This window comes from Panthera onca, chromosome D4 (genome assembly GCF_046562875.1).
Source record: "Panthera onca isolate mPanOnc1 chromosome D4, mPanOnc1 haplotype 2, whole genome shotgun sequence".
Taxonomy (NCBI): Eukaryota; Metazoa; Chordata; class Mammalia; order Carnivora; family Felidae; genus Panthera; species Panthera onca.
The window spans coordinates 66,666,238-66,683,458 of NC_138351.1; the positions used below are offsets into that span (position 1 = coordinate 66,666,238).

At 36.0% G+C, this 17,221-nt stretch overlaps 2 protein-coding genes across 4 annotated transcripts in view; both read right to left on the minus strand.

Annotated features, from left to right (window-relative positions):
- Positions 1-1,746: 1,746 nt before the first annotated feature.
- LOC144614048 (olfactory receptor 13C2-like) lies at positions 1,747-2,774 on the minus strand. Its single transcript, XM_078436152.2, has one exon. It carries the CDS (start codon positions 2,772-2,774, stop codon positions 1,818-1,820), a length of 957 nt encoding a protein of 318 aa, XP_078292278.2. The 3' UTR covers positions 1,747-1,817.
- Positions 2,775-11,666: 8,892 nt separating this feature from the next.
- LOC132663126 (olfactory receptor 13C9) overlaps positions 11,667-17,221 on the minus strand; it is a 205,549-nt gene continuing 199,994 nt past the window's right edge. For all 3 annotated transcript variants that reach the window (XM_078436627.1, XM_078436626.1, XM_078436628.1), the window contains 2 exons: positions 16,845-17,003; positions 11,667-12,822 (listed from right to left, as the gene is read on the minus strand). In XM_078436627.1, the coding sequence (XP_078292753.1) occupies positions 11,854-12,807 (954 nt within the window). In that variant the 5' untranslated portion in view covers positions 12,808-12,822; positions 16,845-17,003 and the 3' untranslated portion in view covers positions 11,667-11,853. The remainder of the gene's footprint in view (positions 12,823-16,844; positions 17,004-17,221) is intronic.

A 17,221-nucleotide genomic window follows, 5' to 3' on the forward strand; every position in this document is an offset into this window, starting at 1 on the left:
GTACAAAGGAAAAGATACAGTTCTACCTTTATCCGTGGTTATTTACTTTTAATTTTCAAACAGCTTCAAAAGTCAGTTATTTAACTCCAAGTCTAAAGCAGTTAGATCCCATATATCATAAGGTGTTTGGGAAAAAAGACTGTCAAAGTAGATATGTTGAAATTAAAAATATTAATAATTTAATGCCTCATAGGTGGAGATGAACAAAAAGTTAAAAAAACAATTATTATACTAGAACCAAAAGGTTTAATTATTATACAGCTACCCAGAGGATAATCAGCATTACATATTTAAATAGATTCCAAGTAAATCAGATTCTTTTAGTAATTACAGTATTGTAAATTCATAATTTTAGCTGAGTTTAAAAATCTGATGCCAGTTTTAATTGTGCCTTGTAGGGATACAGGAGTACTGATGCAAAGGGGCACTTGTACCCCAATGTTTATAGCAGCACTCTCAACAATAGCCAAATTATGGACAGAGCCTAAATGTCCATCAACTGATGAATGGATAAAGAAATTGTGGTTTATATACACAATGGAGTACTACGTGACAATGAGAAAGAATGAAATATGGTCCCTTGTAGCAACATGGATGGAACTGGAGAGTGTGATGCTAAGTGAAATAAGCCATACAGAGAAAGACAGATACCATACGTTTTCACTCTTATTTGGATCCTGAGAAACTTAACAGAAATCCATGGGGGAGGGGAAGAAAAAAAAAAAAGAGGTTAGAGTGGGAGAGAGCCAAAGCATAAGAGACTGTTAAAAACTGAGAACAAACTGAGGGTTGATGGGGGGTGGGAGGGAGGGGAGGGTGGGTGATGGGTATTGAAGAGGGCATCTTTTGGAATGAGCACTGGGTGTTGTATGGAAACCAATTTGACAATAAATTTCATTAAAAAATTAAAAAAATAATAAAATAAAATAAATTTTGCCTTGTAAAGAAAGAAAATATGAAATTGGTTTTGAAAATAATCTTATCAAAAAACATTTTATTTTTTTAATATGAAATTTATTGTTGGAGTACTGATGCATAGGGGCACTTGTACCCCAATGTTTATAGCAGCACTTTCAACAATAGCTAAATTATGGAAAGAGCCTAAATGTCCACCAACAGATGAATGGATAAAGAAATTGTGGTTTAGGGGCGCCTGGGTGGCTCAGTCAGTTAAGCGACCGACTTCGGCTCAGGTCATGATCTCGCGGTCTGTGGGTTCAAGCCCCGCATCGGGCGCTGTGCTGACAGCTCAGAACCTGGAGTCTGTTTCAGATTCTATGTCTGCCTCTTCCTCTGACCCTCCCCTGTTCATGCTCTGTCTCTCCTTGTCTCAAAAATAAATAAATGTTAAAAAAAAAAAAAAAAAGAAATTGTGGTTTATATAACAAAGGAATACTGCGTGGCAATGAGAAAGAATGAAATATGGCCTTTTGTAGCAGCATGGATGGAACTGGAGAGTGTTACGCTAAGTGAAATAAGTCATACAGAGAAAGATAGATACCATATGTTTTCAAAAAACATTTTAAAGGTTTTAATACAAGTGTAACATTCTCCTGTCTGGAAATCTCTCTCACTATTACACTACCCCTCTACTTGCCCTCTTAATCAAGCTCTTCAACAATAAAAACAATCGCTGACTCCTAAAACATAGGCATTTATTTACTTATTTTCATTATACACTGCACCAAAAAATATTAGAGCTTGAGAGATCTGAGAGATGAATTTGACACAGCAGTAAGAACCTATCTGTTTAGCCCTTTAGTTTGTCTAATTGATTTCCACAATGTGATTACAAAAATTATGTGTCCCTTTCCCATTTACTTGTTAAACATACTTCTTCTCAGTAAGTGTTTTACTGCCTCCTTAACATCTTTGTTCCTAAGACTGTATATTAAAGGATTCATCATAGGAGTTACAATCCCATAGAACAGGGATATAAGTTTGTCAGTAGCATCCAAGTCCTCTGAATTAAGTGTCTCTTTAGACTTGGGCTTCATGTACATGAAGAGAATGGTTCCATAGAATATTATCACCACAGTCAGATGGGCTGCGCACGTGGAGAAAACTTTGCTTCTCCCCTCAGAAGAGCGAATTTTGAGGATGCTGACAATGATTAATGTGTAAGAGATAATGATTAATAACAGTGGTGTCAATATAAACAGTGTTGTGGCCACGAGCATGATGAACTCGTTGCCTGAGATGTCAGCACAGGCCAGTTTCATGATAGCCAGAATTTCACAGGAGAGATGATTGATGACGTTATTCCCACAGAAAGGCAACTGTACTACAAATGAGGTTTGTACTGCAGAGTTGATGACTCCTATGATCCAGGACCCAGCTGCCATGGGCACATAGGAATCCTTGCTCATGATGACAGGATATCTTAGAGGGTTGCAGATAGCCACATACCGGTCAAAGGCCATCATGCCCAGGAGCACACACTCTGTTGTCCCCATGGCCAAGCCGAGGAACATCTGTATTGCACAGCCAGAGAAGGATATGGTCTTTCTTTCTGAGAGGAAGCTCACCAGAATGGAGGGAATGGAGGTAGTGGTGTAGCAGATGTCCAAGAAGGAGAGGTTCCCCAGGAAGAAGTACATAGGGGTGTGAAGGTGGGAGTCCCAGATGCTGATTAAAATAAGGGTGCCATTGCCCAGAAGGATGAAAACATACATTATTAAGATTAGTGCAAAAAAGAGTAGCTCAAGCCTTGGGTAATCAGAAAGCCCCTTTAGAAAGAATTCCACCAGAATGGTTTGATTTTCCCATTCCATTCTACTGTTTCTCTTTTACCTGTAAGACATTAAAATTTGTTAAAACAAAATGTGTATCTTATTATGATTACTTTCAAATGTGTACCGATTTACAAGTACCCCTCTTCTCAGAGGGGAAAAATTTTTTTAAGGAAAAGACTAAAGAAAAAAAGAAGTAAACCATGTGAACCAAAGCATGGCAAGTTATGAAGAAAGAGGGGGAAGGGAAGAGGAAACTAACATGTTTTATGTTACATGAAATATGTCATGTAATTTACTTAATTTCATCACAATGCTAAGTGACAGAGATATTATTATCCACAATTTAGATAAAGTGTAAATATTAAGTGAACTTGACCAAAGGTAAATATATATCAGAGCTAAGTAAGATTCAAACCTAAGTCTTCTTTCCTGAAGCCTGGGATTTTTGTCGTATTTATCATCACATATGTAAACTTGAGGTTATAATAAAAACTTAGCATTGTATTTCATGTGTAAGTGAACAATAAACCATTTTTATTGGCTACACACCACCACACAATAAATCAATGATCTTGTCACTCCTTGAAATTATAATGTTATGTTTACTATCTGTTTTAACCATAGCATGTAAACTTTATAAAGATAGATACTTTTCTTATTTACTTCCACAGTCCAGTATCTATAGTGAAGTGGACACAGAGATAGATGTTCAAAAATATTTGTTTAGTTAAGGAATAAAATGAAAGACAAAATATTTCTCACTCTGTGTCAATCCTCTACTAATTGCTTGCTTTATGCATTACCTAATTCAGTCTGAATAACAACCCTATTAGTTACTGTTACTAGCATCATCATCTTTACTTATAAACAGAGGAGGAAAATAAAGCACAGAAAAATTAAGTAATTTGCTTAAGATCAAAGTCATGTAGCTAAAAAAAATGGTAGAACGAAGAGTTAATCCCAAGCCATATGGTTGCAGAGTATAAAGTCTTAATTATTCAATTTCTAGAGAACTTGGCTTATAGACTAGAATACTAATTGACAATACTAATGTTTCAAGAGAACTATCAGACCAAAATAGGGATTATTCAGAAAGAAGCAATATTTCAAAATGGAGATTTGAGACTTCATTTGATACTTTATGTATCACTACAAATGTGTTGTCATACAACATTTAACCCTTCCAATCTGTGATTTCCCTTGTGAGAAATTCTTTCTCCTTTCTCCTTTTTCCTTACTATTCTTACGTAATATTTTTTCTTATTCATCTCACAAGGCATTTTCCTATAATACAGGTATTCTCAAAAAAGCTGGGTGTTGGGGGCTTTTGGATAGATTTATCCTTCTCACTTTTTTTTCCCTGTTTTATTAACTTAAGTTTTGTTTGTAAATATTTTAAACTTACTTGGAATTTTCTATTTCCAGGATATAAGAACTAAATTCATTGAAGTTTCCTCTTTCTTCTCTATTGCTACCTCTAATTAATGTCCTTAAAATACTTTCATGAGATTGTTCATGAGATGTTCTCGTCATTGGCTTCTAGGTAATTTTTCCCTTTCCTTCTTTAAACCAAGAGTTACCCAAATGTGTGTTTCTTGCATAACTAGTCATTAGATATTTGTGTTTGACTTTGTTATTTATTTCCAACTTTATTTAATTATGAAAAGAGAACATGACCTATGGAGACTTGGGCAGCCAATTACTTGATCCATGTTGTAAATTGTATGAATTCTCTTGGAGAAAGACATATGGTTTTATATGGATACACAATACATGCATATATCTATACATATAATCAAGTTTACTTAATATATTATTCAAATATTTCAAATAATTATTTTCTGACATCTATATTTAATAAATTCTATTCAAAAATTTTAAGTACATGTATTTTAAGTATGTGTATACTATATATGTAGGATTTTTATATGTTTAGCTTCTGTATTGGTTATGGCTGATAATCTTTATAAATTGTGAATGTTATTAATTGACCTTTCTCATGTTTTGTGCTTTAAATTCCACTTTTAGCATATTGCTATTACACTCCTGCTTTCTTTTAGTTTGCTTTTGCCTGCTCTTTGTGCATTCCTTTATTTTCAATTCTTCCATTTCGTTTTGTTAAGTACACTACTTATAAGTAACGTATATCTGGGTTTAAATTTTTAATCTCTTTTTATAGTGTCTTTTACGAGAATATCAAGTCCATTCACTTTAAAATATAAATATTAATGTATTTTATTTTTTTCTTTCCATATACTTTATTTTTGTTACTTACTTATTTTGCATTTTTGCATTTTCTTTTTTTCCCACTTCCTTATTTTGCTGGCTAGTTGTCATTCACTATTTGTTTTCATTAACTTGTACACTCTACTCAATTTTACCAATCCATAAGTGGATATGTTCTCAAGTCTTTTGTCCATCTAACGTTATGAATTACTTTGCTCTGAGTCTAGGGTCCATCTTCTCATTTTCAGGCCATAATTAGTCTCCTTGGGATCATCCAAAACCAAATCTGATTTTCCTATTCTAAACTCCTCTTTGCCCTAGCTTTTAAAATTATTTAATTTTTTAGAAGATTTCCATCTTATAGAATTTGTCATACTTTTCTGGGTTAGGTCTCAAACCACTTGAGACCCCCAAGGGTATTATGTACACAGGGGTCCTTTGAATAGTGAAGATTATATGCACACCTGTAAAAAAATCATCTGTCAAAGTCATTGTTCCATTAGCTATCCCCATGCTACATGATATTCTAACAAACACATTCCATACCACTGTCAAGCACACAGACTTTGGAGGCAAACTGAGGTCAAACACTATCTCTGCCTCTTAACTAGGTGGCCTGGGCAGGTTTTTGATCATCACCATCCCTCACTACAGGATGCAGATAAAAACACCTATATCATATTATTTGTTGATATGACTACATGAGCTGGTGCATATAACCAATTAGCACAACAGTGGTTCCCATTGTCAGTGGTTTCCTTCATGCTTCTCCGTTCATTTCTTCCTTCTGTTAGAGTCATCTGCATCTCTTTATCTCTTTATCATTTCTTTATCAAGTACATGTAGCTTAAAAGCTTAATCAGATCACACACAATGTTCTGACAAATGGTATTATTTCATCCTACGTACAGATCCTAATACACTTTATCACAGTCACCCCAATCTTCTGGACACCAGAAAATTAGGTGCCAAAATGGCAAAAATCATCTCAAGTTCTGCCTTATATCAAATTCAATTCCCTCTATAAAAAGATAGGGTTGTAGTAAGGTACCAGTGTGTTCCTTGTCCTAAAACACATGACTAACTTTTTTGACTAAGACTACTTTAACATTTTTAGCAAGCCTCTTGACATAAAAAGGAAAAGGAAAAGGAAAAGCTACTCACTTTTACAATTATAACCTAATGATCGAAAAGCAGATATTCAAAATAGTCCCCAATACTGCATGCAAACATACTAGAATAATGCCCAAGCAGGTGTCTTTCTGGCTATGCATTGCTTTGGTAAATTTTCTTTTTCAGTTCACAAAATGATAATGTTCAGTTTCTTTAAAAAAATCCAAATTGGGGGCGCCTGGGTGGCGCAGTCGGTTAAGCGTCCGACTTCAGCCAGGTCACGATCTCGCGGTCAGTGAGTTCGAGCCCCGCGTCAGGCTCTGGGCTGATGGCTCGGAGCCTGGAGCCTGTTTCCGATTCTGTGTCTCCCTCTCTCTCTGACCCTCCCCCGTTCATGCTCTGTCTCTCTCTGTCCCAAAAATAAATTAAAAAAAAAAAAAAAAACGTTGAAAAAAAAAATCCAAATTGGTCATAGGATCCTCTTCGTATGTTATCTCTGTATAAAGAGGCCCTGGAACACAGTTCACCTGGTTCTTAAGTGACTGAACCAAATGGAACTGAGCTGTTGCTAGAGGACCAGCGATGACTTGTTTCCCAAAGAACACATAGTCTACTGTACACCCTATAGTAAGCCTCAATTCGCTCAAGTAAATAACAGTGTCCAAATACTATGTAACACACTAAAAAGCTGAACATTAATAAAAAGTAACTCATCCTGCTGGGCAAATTCCTTCCAGTTGGTTGTGCAGTGGTCTTTGCATACAGAACTGCTCTTTTGGTCTCATAGCTCTTTTCTCCCCACCACATCGCAGTCACTAGACCCTTAAATTCCCTTTCTAACACTCAATCTCTCAATGAGAAAAACATCTCATGTTCAAAACTGACACTTTTAAACCATCAGTCCAACTCCTACTTATCGATGATAAGTTTGTTTCCTGTCTTTGCAGTAACTTACCTTCAAACCAGAGACTGCCTGTCTCTCTAGGTTGCAGCAACAGATGATTTTGTCCTGCTTTTCTACTTGCAGCCAATCTTCATGACTCCACATTAGTAGCTGAGCCTCCAAAGAGGCAGCTACTAGTGAGTAATCATTTGGCCATAGAAACTCACTGAGTGTTTGACATTTATAGACACATGACTGTTACAGGTGTGAATACAAAGATAAATTCTGCTAGTTCAGACAAAGCACCATTAGATTCCTCTAGTTCGAAATAGGAAGGAAATTGATACTTAACCATACATTTTAGGAATGGGGCAATTTCCCCATAAAGCCCAGGCTAAAACACTGCCCCATTGTGGACCCACAAATATCTAAAGAATCTGCTCCATGCTTTAGGACACAATTTAAGTGTTCTTAAAGACCTCTCTAAACCTCTATGGGCAACTTTAAATTGCCTCATAAATGAAATATGTATAAAACATGAGACTTCAGAAATAAAGCCCTAAAGACCTAATTACAAGAGGCCCATTACTCTGTTTCACACAAAAATCATAAAGAGGCTCATGTACAGTCATCAAAATTTCCCCAACTGAATTCTCTCTCAATCTTTCAATCTCTTTTTCTCTCTCTCACACACATACAAACATACACACATGAAACCATTTGGGAAGTATAGATTATTAACCATACAATTTTATGTTTACTTTATGATTTAGTTTATAATAAAAGTTGACTTTCTGAATGAACATATTACATTGTAAATATTCAAAAAGTAATACACAGGTTTTGTATACAGGAAATTTTTTTTGGAAGTAGGAAGAAGGTAAAAAGAAGGTTAGACAAGGAAAGAAAAGATATATTCAGGTAATATATAAAGGCTTAAAAAACAAAGCTGAAAATAAATTATAATTAAACAACCTAGTGATAACCATAGTTCAGAAAGGAGCCTGATCTTCATTATAAAACAATAAAATAACTCAAGACAAAATCATTTCCTCCTGTGAGGAGCCAATGAGGCACCTTAAGGCTGGATACTTTCGAATGATCTTTTTCCTTTTTATTTTTTAATTTATTTTTAACAAAATAAGTTCAAATTCCTATGTTAAGGTAGAATTCTAGAAGTGAACTGATGGGTCAAAATCAATGAGTATTTTTATGAAGCTAAAAGATAATATTAATTTATGCTCCCACTATTAATACAGCGATTTTCTCTTATTCTTATCATCACTGGATGTTGTCAATAGTTTAGAGGTTTTTTCATCATCTAAATGGCTTAAAATAGTATCTCATCATGGCTTTAAATGGAATCTTTAACTACTAGAAATATTTAACTTTTGTGTGTGTGTCTTAAATAGGTGCATTTTCTTTTATATGTGTTAAGTACTCATAGCTTCTACCCTTATTTCTATTGGTGTTTTATATTTTCTAATAACCCCTGTTTACATGGCATTTGTTGCATACCTACTCAATGAAGTTGGTTGTAAGAATCTCTGTGAATATAAAAATGTTCAAGGTGCAGTCTCTACCTGTCCTACAGGTAATGAGAAAATATCCATGTAATCAGATGATTTCAATAAGAGGGGGGAATGCTGCAATTAAAATGATAGTTAGGCGTGCCTCAGTGGCTCAGTCAGTTAAGTGTCCAACTCTTGATTTGTACTCAAGTCATGCATGATCTCACAGTCATGAGCCCCAGGGGCTGAGCCCCAGGTAGGGCTTTGCACTGGGAGCGGGGCCTGCTTGAGATTCTCTATCTCTCTCTCCCTTCACTCCTTCCCTACTCTTTCCCTCAAAATAAATATTAATTAATTAATTAATTAATTAAAATGATTGTTTAGTGTGCTATGGAGGTGTAAGTGACAAGTAACTCAGGATCAAGTCATACTTGCCAGGAGAGGTGATACATGAACTGATTCTTAATTTGTGAGTGAGATTTTGAGAGGTAAAAAATACGAGGAAGGACATCCGGGAAGAAGAAACAATAACACCACGGTATAAGACAAGAAATGCATGATGAAGGCAGGAAAATAAAAATAACACAGCATCATAAGAATATAAATAGAGAGGCATATGGGGGCTGGTGGAAGATGAAACCAAACAGACCAAAGCAAAGAGAACCTCATATGCCATATGTAGCAATCAGGGATTTAGTTACAAATGGTAGAATACACACTGGATGGAAAGAAATTATTTCATTTACTATTATTAAATAATAGTATGGGAGTGTTTCCATACAGTAATTTCTTCACAGAATTGTTAGGAAATTTATGTTTTCCAAGTCACAAAATTCTGATTAACTGAGAATTGGAAAAATGGGAATATCTTTCAAAATAAATGTCCTAAATGGAAAACCCTGCAGAAGCTCAAGTATTAAGGAAAGAATTATCAGTATTATAGTGATAAGGTATGTAACCAGCAAATGTGAGCATATGGGTACATCAAGAAAGGTGACTGACCTTTCTTTTCTTCAGAAATTTATTCTACAACCCTAAGAAGGGAAAAACCATCTTCCTCTTCTCGTATGAGGACAAAATGCGTATTAAAATTTCTACTTTCAGGCACCTGGGTGGCTCAGTCAGTTAAGCCTCTGACTTCGGCTCAGGTCATGATCTCACGGTCAGTGAGTTCGAGCCCCGCGTCGCCCTCTGGGCTGATGGCTCAGAGCCTGGAGCCTGCTTCAGATTCTGTGTCTCCCTCTCTCTGCCCCTCCCCTGTTTGCACTCTCTCTCTCTCAAAAATAAAATAAAAACATAAAAAAAATTGTTTTAATTAAAAAAAGTTTCTACTTTCGGGGCACCTGGGTGGCTCAGTTGGTTGAGCATCCAATTCAACTCACGTCATGATCCCACAGTTCATGAATTCGAGCCTTACACCAGGCACACTGCTGTCAGCACAGAGCCCACTTCAAATCCTCTGTCCCCTTCTCTCTCTCTGCTCCTCCCCCACTTGTGCTCATTCTTTCTCTCTCTCAAAATTTAATAAAATATTTGAAAAAAATAAAATAAAATGTCTGCTTCTTTAATTAAGTTTCTATCAAACATTTGTAAGTCTAATATAAGACTAGGCCCTAGGTTAGTCATCCTCCAGAGCTTGTGGAAACAGTTGGATTTAAGCTTTGAGAAAAAAACGAAAGTAGAGTTGGATATCGAACACGGCCTGTGAGGCAAACACAAAATCTTTAACTCTAAAGGTTTTCCACCTACCTGGAATTCTTCAGGAAATAAAAGTCCTTTGAGTCTGTGTATGGAAACTAATAAGTTTTTAAGTTTGTTTGTTTATTTATTTTGAGAGAGAGAGAGAGTACCCAAGCTGGGGAGGGGCAGAGAGAGAGGGAGAGAGAGAATTGCAAGCACACTTGTGCTGTCAGCACACAGCCCATTGCAGGGCTCCAGCTCAGGAAGTAGGAGAGGAGACCTGAGCTGAAATCAAGAGTCTGATGCTTAACCAAGTGAGCCACCCAAACACCCCACTAATAGGTTTTTACAGCCTATTTCACTAGGGTGTGATTCTAATACATCAATAGTCTCAACCTTTGCCATCAGATTTAATCTGTGAATATCTATGATGGAAGCTAAAGGGACTTAAATAGAGTTCATGACTGTTTGATATTCCTGCCACTAAAATTAAAAACTGAACTTGGAAAAGTGACATTAATACACCCCAAAATACCACAAGCATTTAACTCTTATTTGCCTATGTAAAATATGTTAATCCCCAACATCCTCTAACTTTACTGTTCCATCAATATAAAATTTATCCAGCCTAATGGATTTCCTAGAATGTGGCTTACTCGTGAACATACTTTCTCATTCCTGTTGGCTTGTAAATTAGAAATGTTCTTCAGATAGAGTAAAAATTTGAGGAGGAAGCCAAGCAAAATCAAGATAATATCACATCCTGTGTGACATCCCCCCAAATCTACTTAGATCACTAAGGTGATAAAGCTATTAGTAAGAGAGACAAGGCATCAATGCAGGTCCACACTAAAAATCAAGAACTTAGATATTCTTCTAAGTTTTGGAAAAGCATTGGAATGATCTCAGGATATCAAAGAAATCTGCTTTCTTCTAAATGGGCATGGATATGATGCCATCTAACCCAACACTTGTCCACATTACTTTCTAGACCAGTGGACTGATTTTCCAACCCAGTTTTAATTTTGCAAAATTTTCTTTATGCTAGAGCTAACATGTAAGCTGAAACAAAAAAAGAAGATAAAATAAGGACTTTCTGATTGATTGCATAGGCTCCATCCTTAAGGCATTTACCCATTTCCCTCAATAGTCCCAAATGCTCGCATGCTTAGTTCCACAGGAAACATTCTAAATACTGAACAAGAAAATAGTATCCAAAAGTCTTCGGAGGATTTTGAGATTAATGTGAAACTATGTCACAAGGCTCTCCACTGGAGAATGTGGGTGCAGTTTGGGGGATTTTCTGTTTTGTTTTTCTCACAACAGTGAACTTACTTATTTTGAAAGATTTGATGAAATAATGTGTATGAAATAGGACTATGTATAAAGGTGAACATAAAAAGACATATAATACCCAATTCCAATATTGAGGTATGTACAGAACACAAAATATATTGTTAAATACTTGAAAGCCATCTCCTAGAGTTAGAGTAATAAGTGATCTCTTTATTTTCTTCATCCTATGTCCTGTATCTTGCAAATTCTCTATAGTGAGCATGACATAATATTGAAATGCTGTATGTCATCATAAAAATTGTTGAGTAATATGTGAAAGTTCAAAACAAGAAAAAGTAACCAAAATTCCAACATAATTCTAAACATTTAACAATGCCCAATGTATTCACAATTCAATCATCTTTTCCATTCACTTGCTAAAGAAACTTCTGTTAAATAGATGTTTCACTGTCTCCTTTACATCCTTGTTTCTGAGACTGTAGATTAAAGGATTCATCATGGGAGTCATCACTCCATAGAACATGGATATCAATTTGTCAGTGGCATCCAAGTCCTCTGAATTAAGTGTCTCTTTAGACTTGGGCTTCATGTACATGAATAGAATGGTTCCATAGAATATTATCACCACAATCAGGTGGGCTGAGCAGGTGGAGAAAGCTTTGCTTCTCCCCTCAGAAGTACGGATCTTCAGGATGCTAGAGATGATTAATGAGTAAGATATGACAATCAAAAGCAGGGGCATCAGTGTGAACAATGTCGTGGCCACAACCATGATGAACTCGTTGCCTGAGATGTCAGCACAGGCCAGTTTCATGACAGCCAGAATTTCACAAGAGAAATGATTGATGTTATTCCTACAGAAGTTCAATTGTATCACAAATGCAGTTTGCACTGCAGAGTTGATAACCCCAGCAAACCAGGACCCAGCTGCCATGGACACATAGGAATCCTTGCTCATGATGACAGGATATCTTAGAGGGTTGCAGATAGCCACATACCGGTCAAAGGCCATCATGCCCAGGAGCACACACTCTGTTGTCCCCATGGCCATGCCAAGGAACATCTGTATTGCACAGCCAGAGAAGGATATGGTCTTTCTTTCTGAGAGGAAGTTTACCAGAGTGGAGGGAATGGAGGTGGTGGTGTAGCAGATGTCCAAGAAGGAGAGGTTCCCCAGGAAGAAGTACATAGGGGTGTGAAGGTGGGAGTCCCAGATGCTGATTAAAATAAGGGTGCCATTGCCCAGAAGGATGAAAACATACATTATTAAGATTAGTGCAAAAAAGAGTAGCTCAAGCCTTGGGTAATCAGAAAGCCCCTTTAAAAAGAATTCCACCAGAATGGTTTGATTTTCCCATTCCATTGTACTTTTTCTTACCTGTAAGAATTCAAAGAATTTTTTTAACATAATGATTTATTCATTATGGTAAGTCCAAGTTCACCAATGCACATATATAAAAATTTGCCATGAACCCAATGAGAAGAAGGAAGAAAGAAAACAGAGAAGGGGAAGAAGGGAGAAAAGGTAAAGAAGTGAAATAAACAACATCAGAAGGGAAGTATGAAGGAGAATCTGTTGTATCGACCACTCTGGGCCAGGAATTTGTGAGGTTTATTCACACATTACCTCACTGAAACTCCACAATATGACCATTTCAGAAATAAGAAATTTAAGTTAACCAGAGTTTAAGCCTAAAGTCATATAATTAATATGTAGCAAATCCTAGGCCCAAATTCAACTCTGCTTGTGGTCCCTAATTATCTGAAATATTTTATGAACTCTAAAAGCAGTATGGAATGCATTATATCAGAGATTTGATTAGTTAACTTGCAAAGGCAGTCTAGCTCCTTGTCGGGAATATTTAATAATAACCCACTTCATACCAAAACATTGAATGAAGTGTGCTAATGTGATGGGACAAAAGTCAACAATAAACCCAATCAGTGTTTCTTGACTGCCTGATTGCCCAAAAAACAAGTACAACTCACGCAAAACCCAATTATCTGAAGTCTTCTTGTTCCAATGCAAATATCTTTTTTTATGGGAGATAGAACAAAATTTTAGTAATTATCAATAGTAAAATATATAGTAAAAGTGATTTTCTCTCTTTTAGTGTATAGTTCTATGAATTTTAAAATATGTATGGATTCATGTAACTATCCCTATAATAAGAACACAGAACTTGTCTTTCACCCTAAAAATTCCCTTGTGTCCCTTTTTAGTCACCCCTTTTACCACTCATATCCTGCAAAGATTAATATGCTTTTCATCCTATAGTTTTATCTCTTCCAGAAAGTCATACAAAAAAGGAATCATAAGAGCCATTGGTCTCTGGCTTCTTTCTCTTAGCATAAAGCCTCTGAGCTTCAAGCTTCATCCAACTTGTTATTTCTGAGTATTCCATGGTATGGATACACTAGAGTTTGTTTAATTATATGCTGAAAGACATTTGAGTTGTTTCCAGTTCTTGACAATTATTAATAGAGCTGTTAAAAAAATTATACCCAGATTTTTATGTGAACATAATTTTTCATTTTCCTAGGGTAAATATCAGATTGGCATAGTGGATAATGAATCATGCATTTTTAAGTTTATAAGAAACTGCCAGCTCTCCAGAGTAGCTGTATCATTTTTGCATTCCCACCAGAAATGTATGAGAGTTATAGTTGCTTCTCATCCTCATCAACACTTAGTAGTGGGTGTGTGTGTGTGTGTGTGTGTGTGTGTGTGTGTTGTTTTACACATTCTAATAGGTATGTAGTGATATTTCATCATGCTTTTAATTTGCATTCCCTAATGACTAATATTTGGGGGTTTTTTTGGCCATCCTTACATTCTCTTTAGTAAAGTGTCATTCACATCTTTTGCCCATTTTTAATTGGATTGTTCATTTTCACATTATTGAGTTTTGAGAGTTCTTTGTACACTTTGGCTACAAATAATTTATTGGATAGATGACTTGCATATATCGTCAACAAGTCTGTGACTTGTCTTCTCATTTTATTAATGCAAAAAACTCTTCATTGCCACCTTAACCAGGTGATTTCTCAGGGAAATATTCCCTGCCATTCAGCCAGGGATCAGACACAGTCTTTGTATCCAAAGAGCTGGTGTCATAAAGTCTCAGGCTATTTCCTTTCATTTTTCTTCATAAATAGCACCCCCCCACACACACACACACATATTTTCTTTTTCATGGAAACAGAATCCATTGAAAAGGCTCTAATTCACTCAAACAAAAAGTACCTAACATGTAGAACATTGCTCCTTATTCAGGAATCTTGGCATGAGTTTTGGGTCTGAATTCTCTGAATCTATTTCAACTGGCATCTAGTTACATATATTTGCTTTTGGTCATCATTGGGGTACGACTTTCTTCCTATTTTTGCCCTGTCCTCAATCAACTTCATCTTTTATGGATTCTTTTATACCTGAAAGATGCATGTGTCTTTTATTTAGTCCCAGATTCACCTTTTTATTGCTAGCCAGCAAAATCCCAATTCCTTAGTAAATGATTACTAAGAAGCAATTTCACTCTGAAAGGTCACTTTGTCTATTGAAATAAACATGTCTTTTTTTAATGAAACTGAGATTTTTACTGACATGCAGATGTGCATTAGAGTTAGTGTTTCTACAAAAAAGTTCCATGAACAATAGAAAACTTCCAATATGAAGTCACAGGATGTTAAAAATATTACAACACAAGAAAAACAACTACACCCTCGAAGCCCCAACCACAGAACAGAGTAAGCAGCTACCAAGTTTGAAGGGAAACATGCTCTGAGATGGCATTCACCATAGACAGGAAGGGGCTCAAAACACCACCTAAGAAGAGGGTGAGGGACAAGGCTGTGCTGCAGAAATACCTACAGGGAATCCGTCTACAGCTTCCCCAGATTTGCCTCTTCCCAACCCTACCCTACTTTGGTAAAAGCTGTAGATTCAGTCCACATTACTCCACTCAGTCCTCACTGAAAAGTTCTTGTCAGTGCCCTGGATCAGTAAGAGGCCTGAGTCTTTGTGCAGAACACATAGACAGAGATTTTATATGTTTTCTGTATGGATTAAGCCTGTCTATGGCCAGCAATGACTTCAGGGCTAGCATCCCACATCTATGTCCCTTCTGCTTACAAGGCCAGTTACTAGCTATCTGACCTTGGGCAATTAACTTCTGTGTCTCGATATCCTCACCTTTAATTAATAGTCTCATTGTGGTGTTCTTGGGAGAATAAATAAAATAGCGCATATAAGGCACCTCGCATATAGTAAACACTATTTTGGTTTTCTTCATATTTCTTGACTTACTCTTTTTTCTAATTCTTTTACATGCCAATCCCAAGTTTCATGCTCCTACAAGAGTCACTTCAAATTTTTATCAATGAGACCTATTCAGGTATCTGGTCTCTCAACCTAACAACATACTAATTTTCATCACATACATGAAAATTTTCATGACATGGATGCATGTTACACCAATCTCTAGTCACTTTGTAACAGAGTGTTATGCCACTATAGCAAAGGCCAGCACCATTTAGAACCAGACACTCAGGTTGACATTTTTAAAGAAAGCCTATTTTAGTTCATTCATATGAAAGTTACGTGTGTGTGTGTGTGTGTGTGTGTGTGTGTGTGTGTGTGACAAGTATCATGTATAAAGTTACCATAGGAATATACCACCAACAATAACAAAAACTTAACAACTATTTAAAACGATTCCCAAGATATTCATATAAACATAACAATGAAATTCAAAATGCTTTCCCCTTAGCTAAGGGCTCATTGCTCCTCTTCATTTACTTTTTACACAAATTTAATATGTATTTAGAACGAATAATAAGATTTTCCAAATAGCACCTCCAGTGAGAGACTTCAGGAAAGGAATTGTCAGTCTTTTCATGATTAGCACCGGATAAACATTTGCTAAACAGAATCAAATTGGTGCTATGAGAAAAAATGGAAAACTGTTACATAATCAGAACTTCGATGACACAAGCTTAGTTTATATTCTATATCAAGAATGCAAATCTGCTTCCTATTGTATAGTACCTCACTGGACCAGTCGGAAATGATACCATTAGACAGGTAAGCACTACTAAAACCATGAACCCAGAAACTATATTCTGGCTAAATGAATTTTTATTCCCAGTAAGATAAATTCTACATCTAAATATCCATCTTTTTTTGGATATTCAAATTGTTATTTGAACATGTGTTTTAATTTTGTCTCCATTTTTCCATTATATCAGAGAAAATCCTCTTGGAACTTTTTCATTCCTATTCTGTAAAGACTCTTTATGGTAAGAAATATTCTGTCCCCCAAACACATGGCTTATTTCAACTCAGTTCATTCGACAGGCATCCCCTTAGATTTGTGTTATTAGTATGTTTTCAGCAATTACCTCTAAATGGAAGATTGATTCACCTCCTAGGTTGCAATGCACAGCAGATTATTTTGCTTGATCTTCTATTTGCAGCCAATTGTACAAAATTTTCCATGAGGTTGATGAATATCTGAAGGTATCACCACTGAGGAACCATAATGTCACAGGCCTTGTGGTCTGGAAAACATTGATGGCAAAGGTACTATTTCAAATGGTTTTAAAATTTTCTATACATTACAGCCAAATATGATTGATTACAGAGGGAATGTATTTTGGATGTGCTAGTTCAAAAGTAAGATAAAAATAAATACTTGAGACCATGGAAGATTTCATTTGCCCTTCAAGCCAAGGTGAAAACACTGCCCTAAGATGAAGACTCAGGAAATTATCTAAAG

Coding starts and splice junctions, on each gene's coding strand:
- LOC144614048 (XM_078436152.2), bottom strand. CDS start 2,774: ATGGAATGGGAAAATCAAACCATTCTGGTGGAATTCTTTCTAAAGGGG.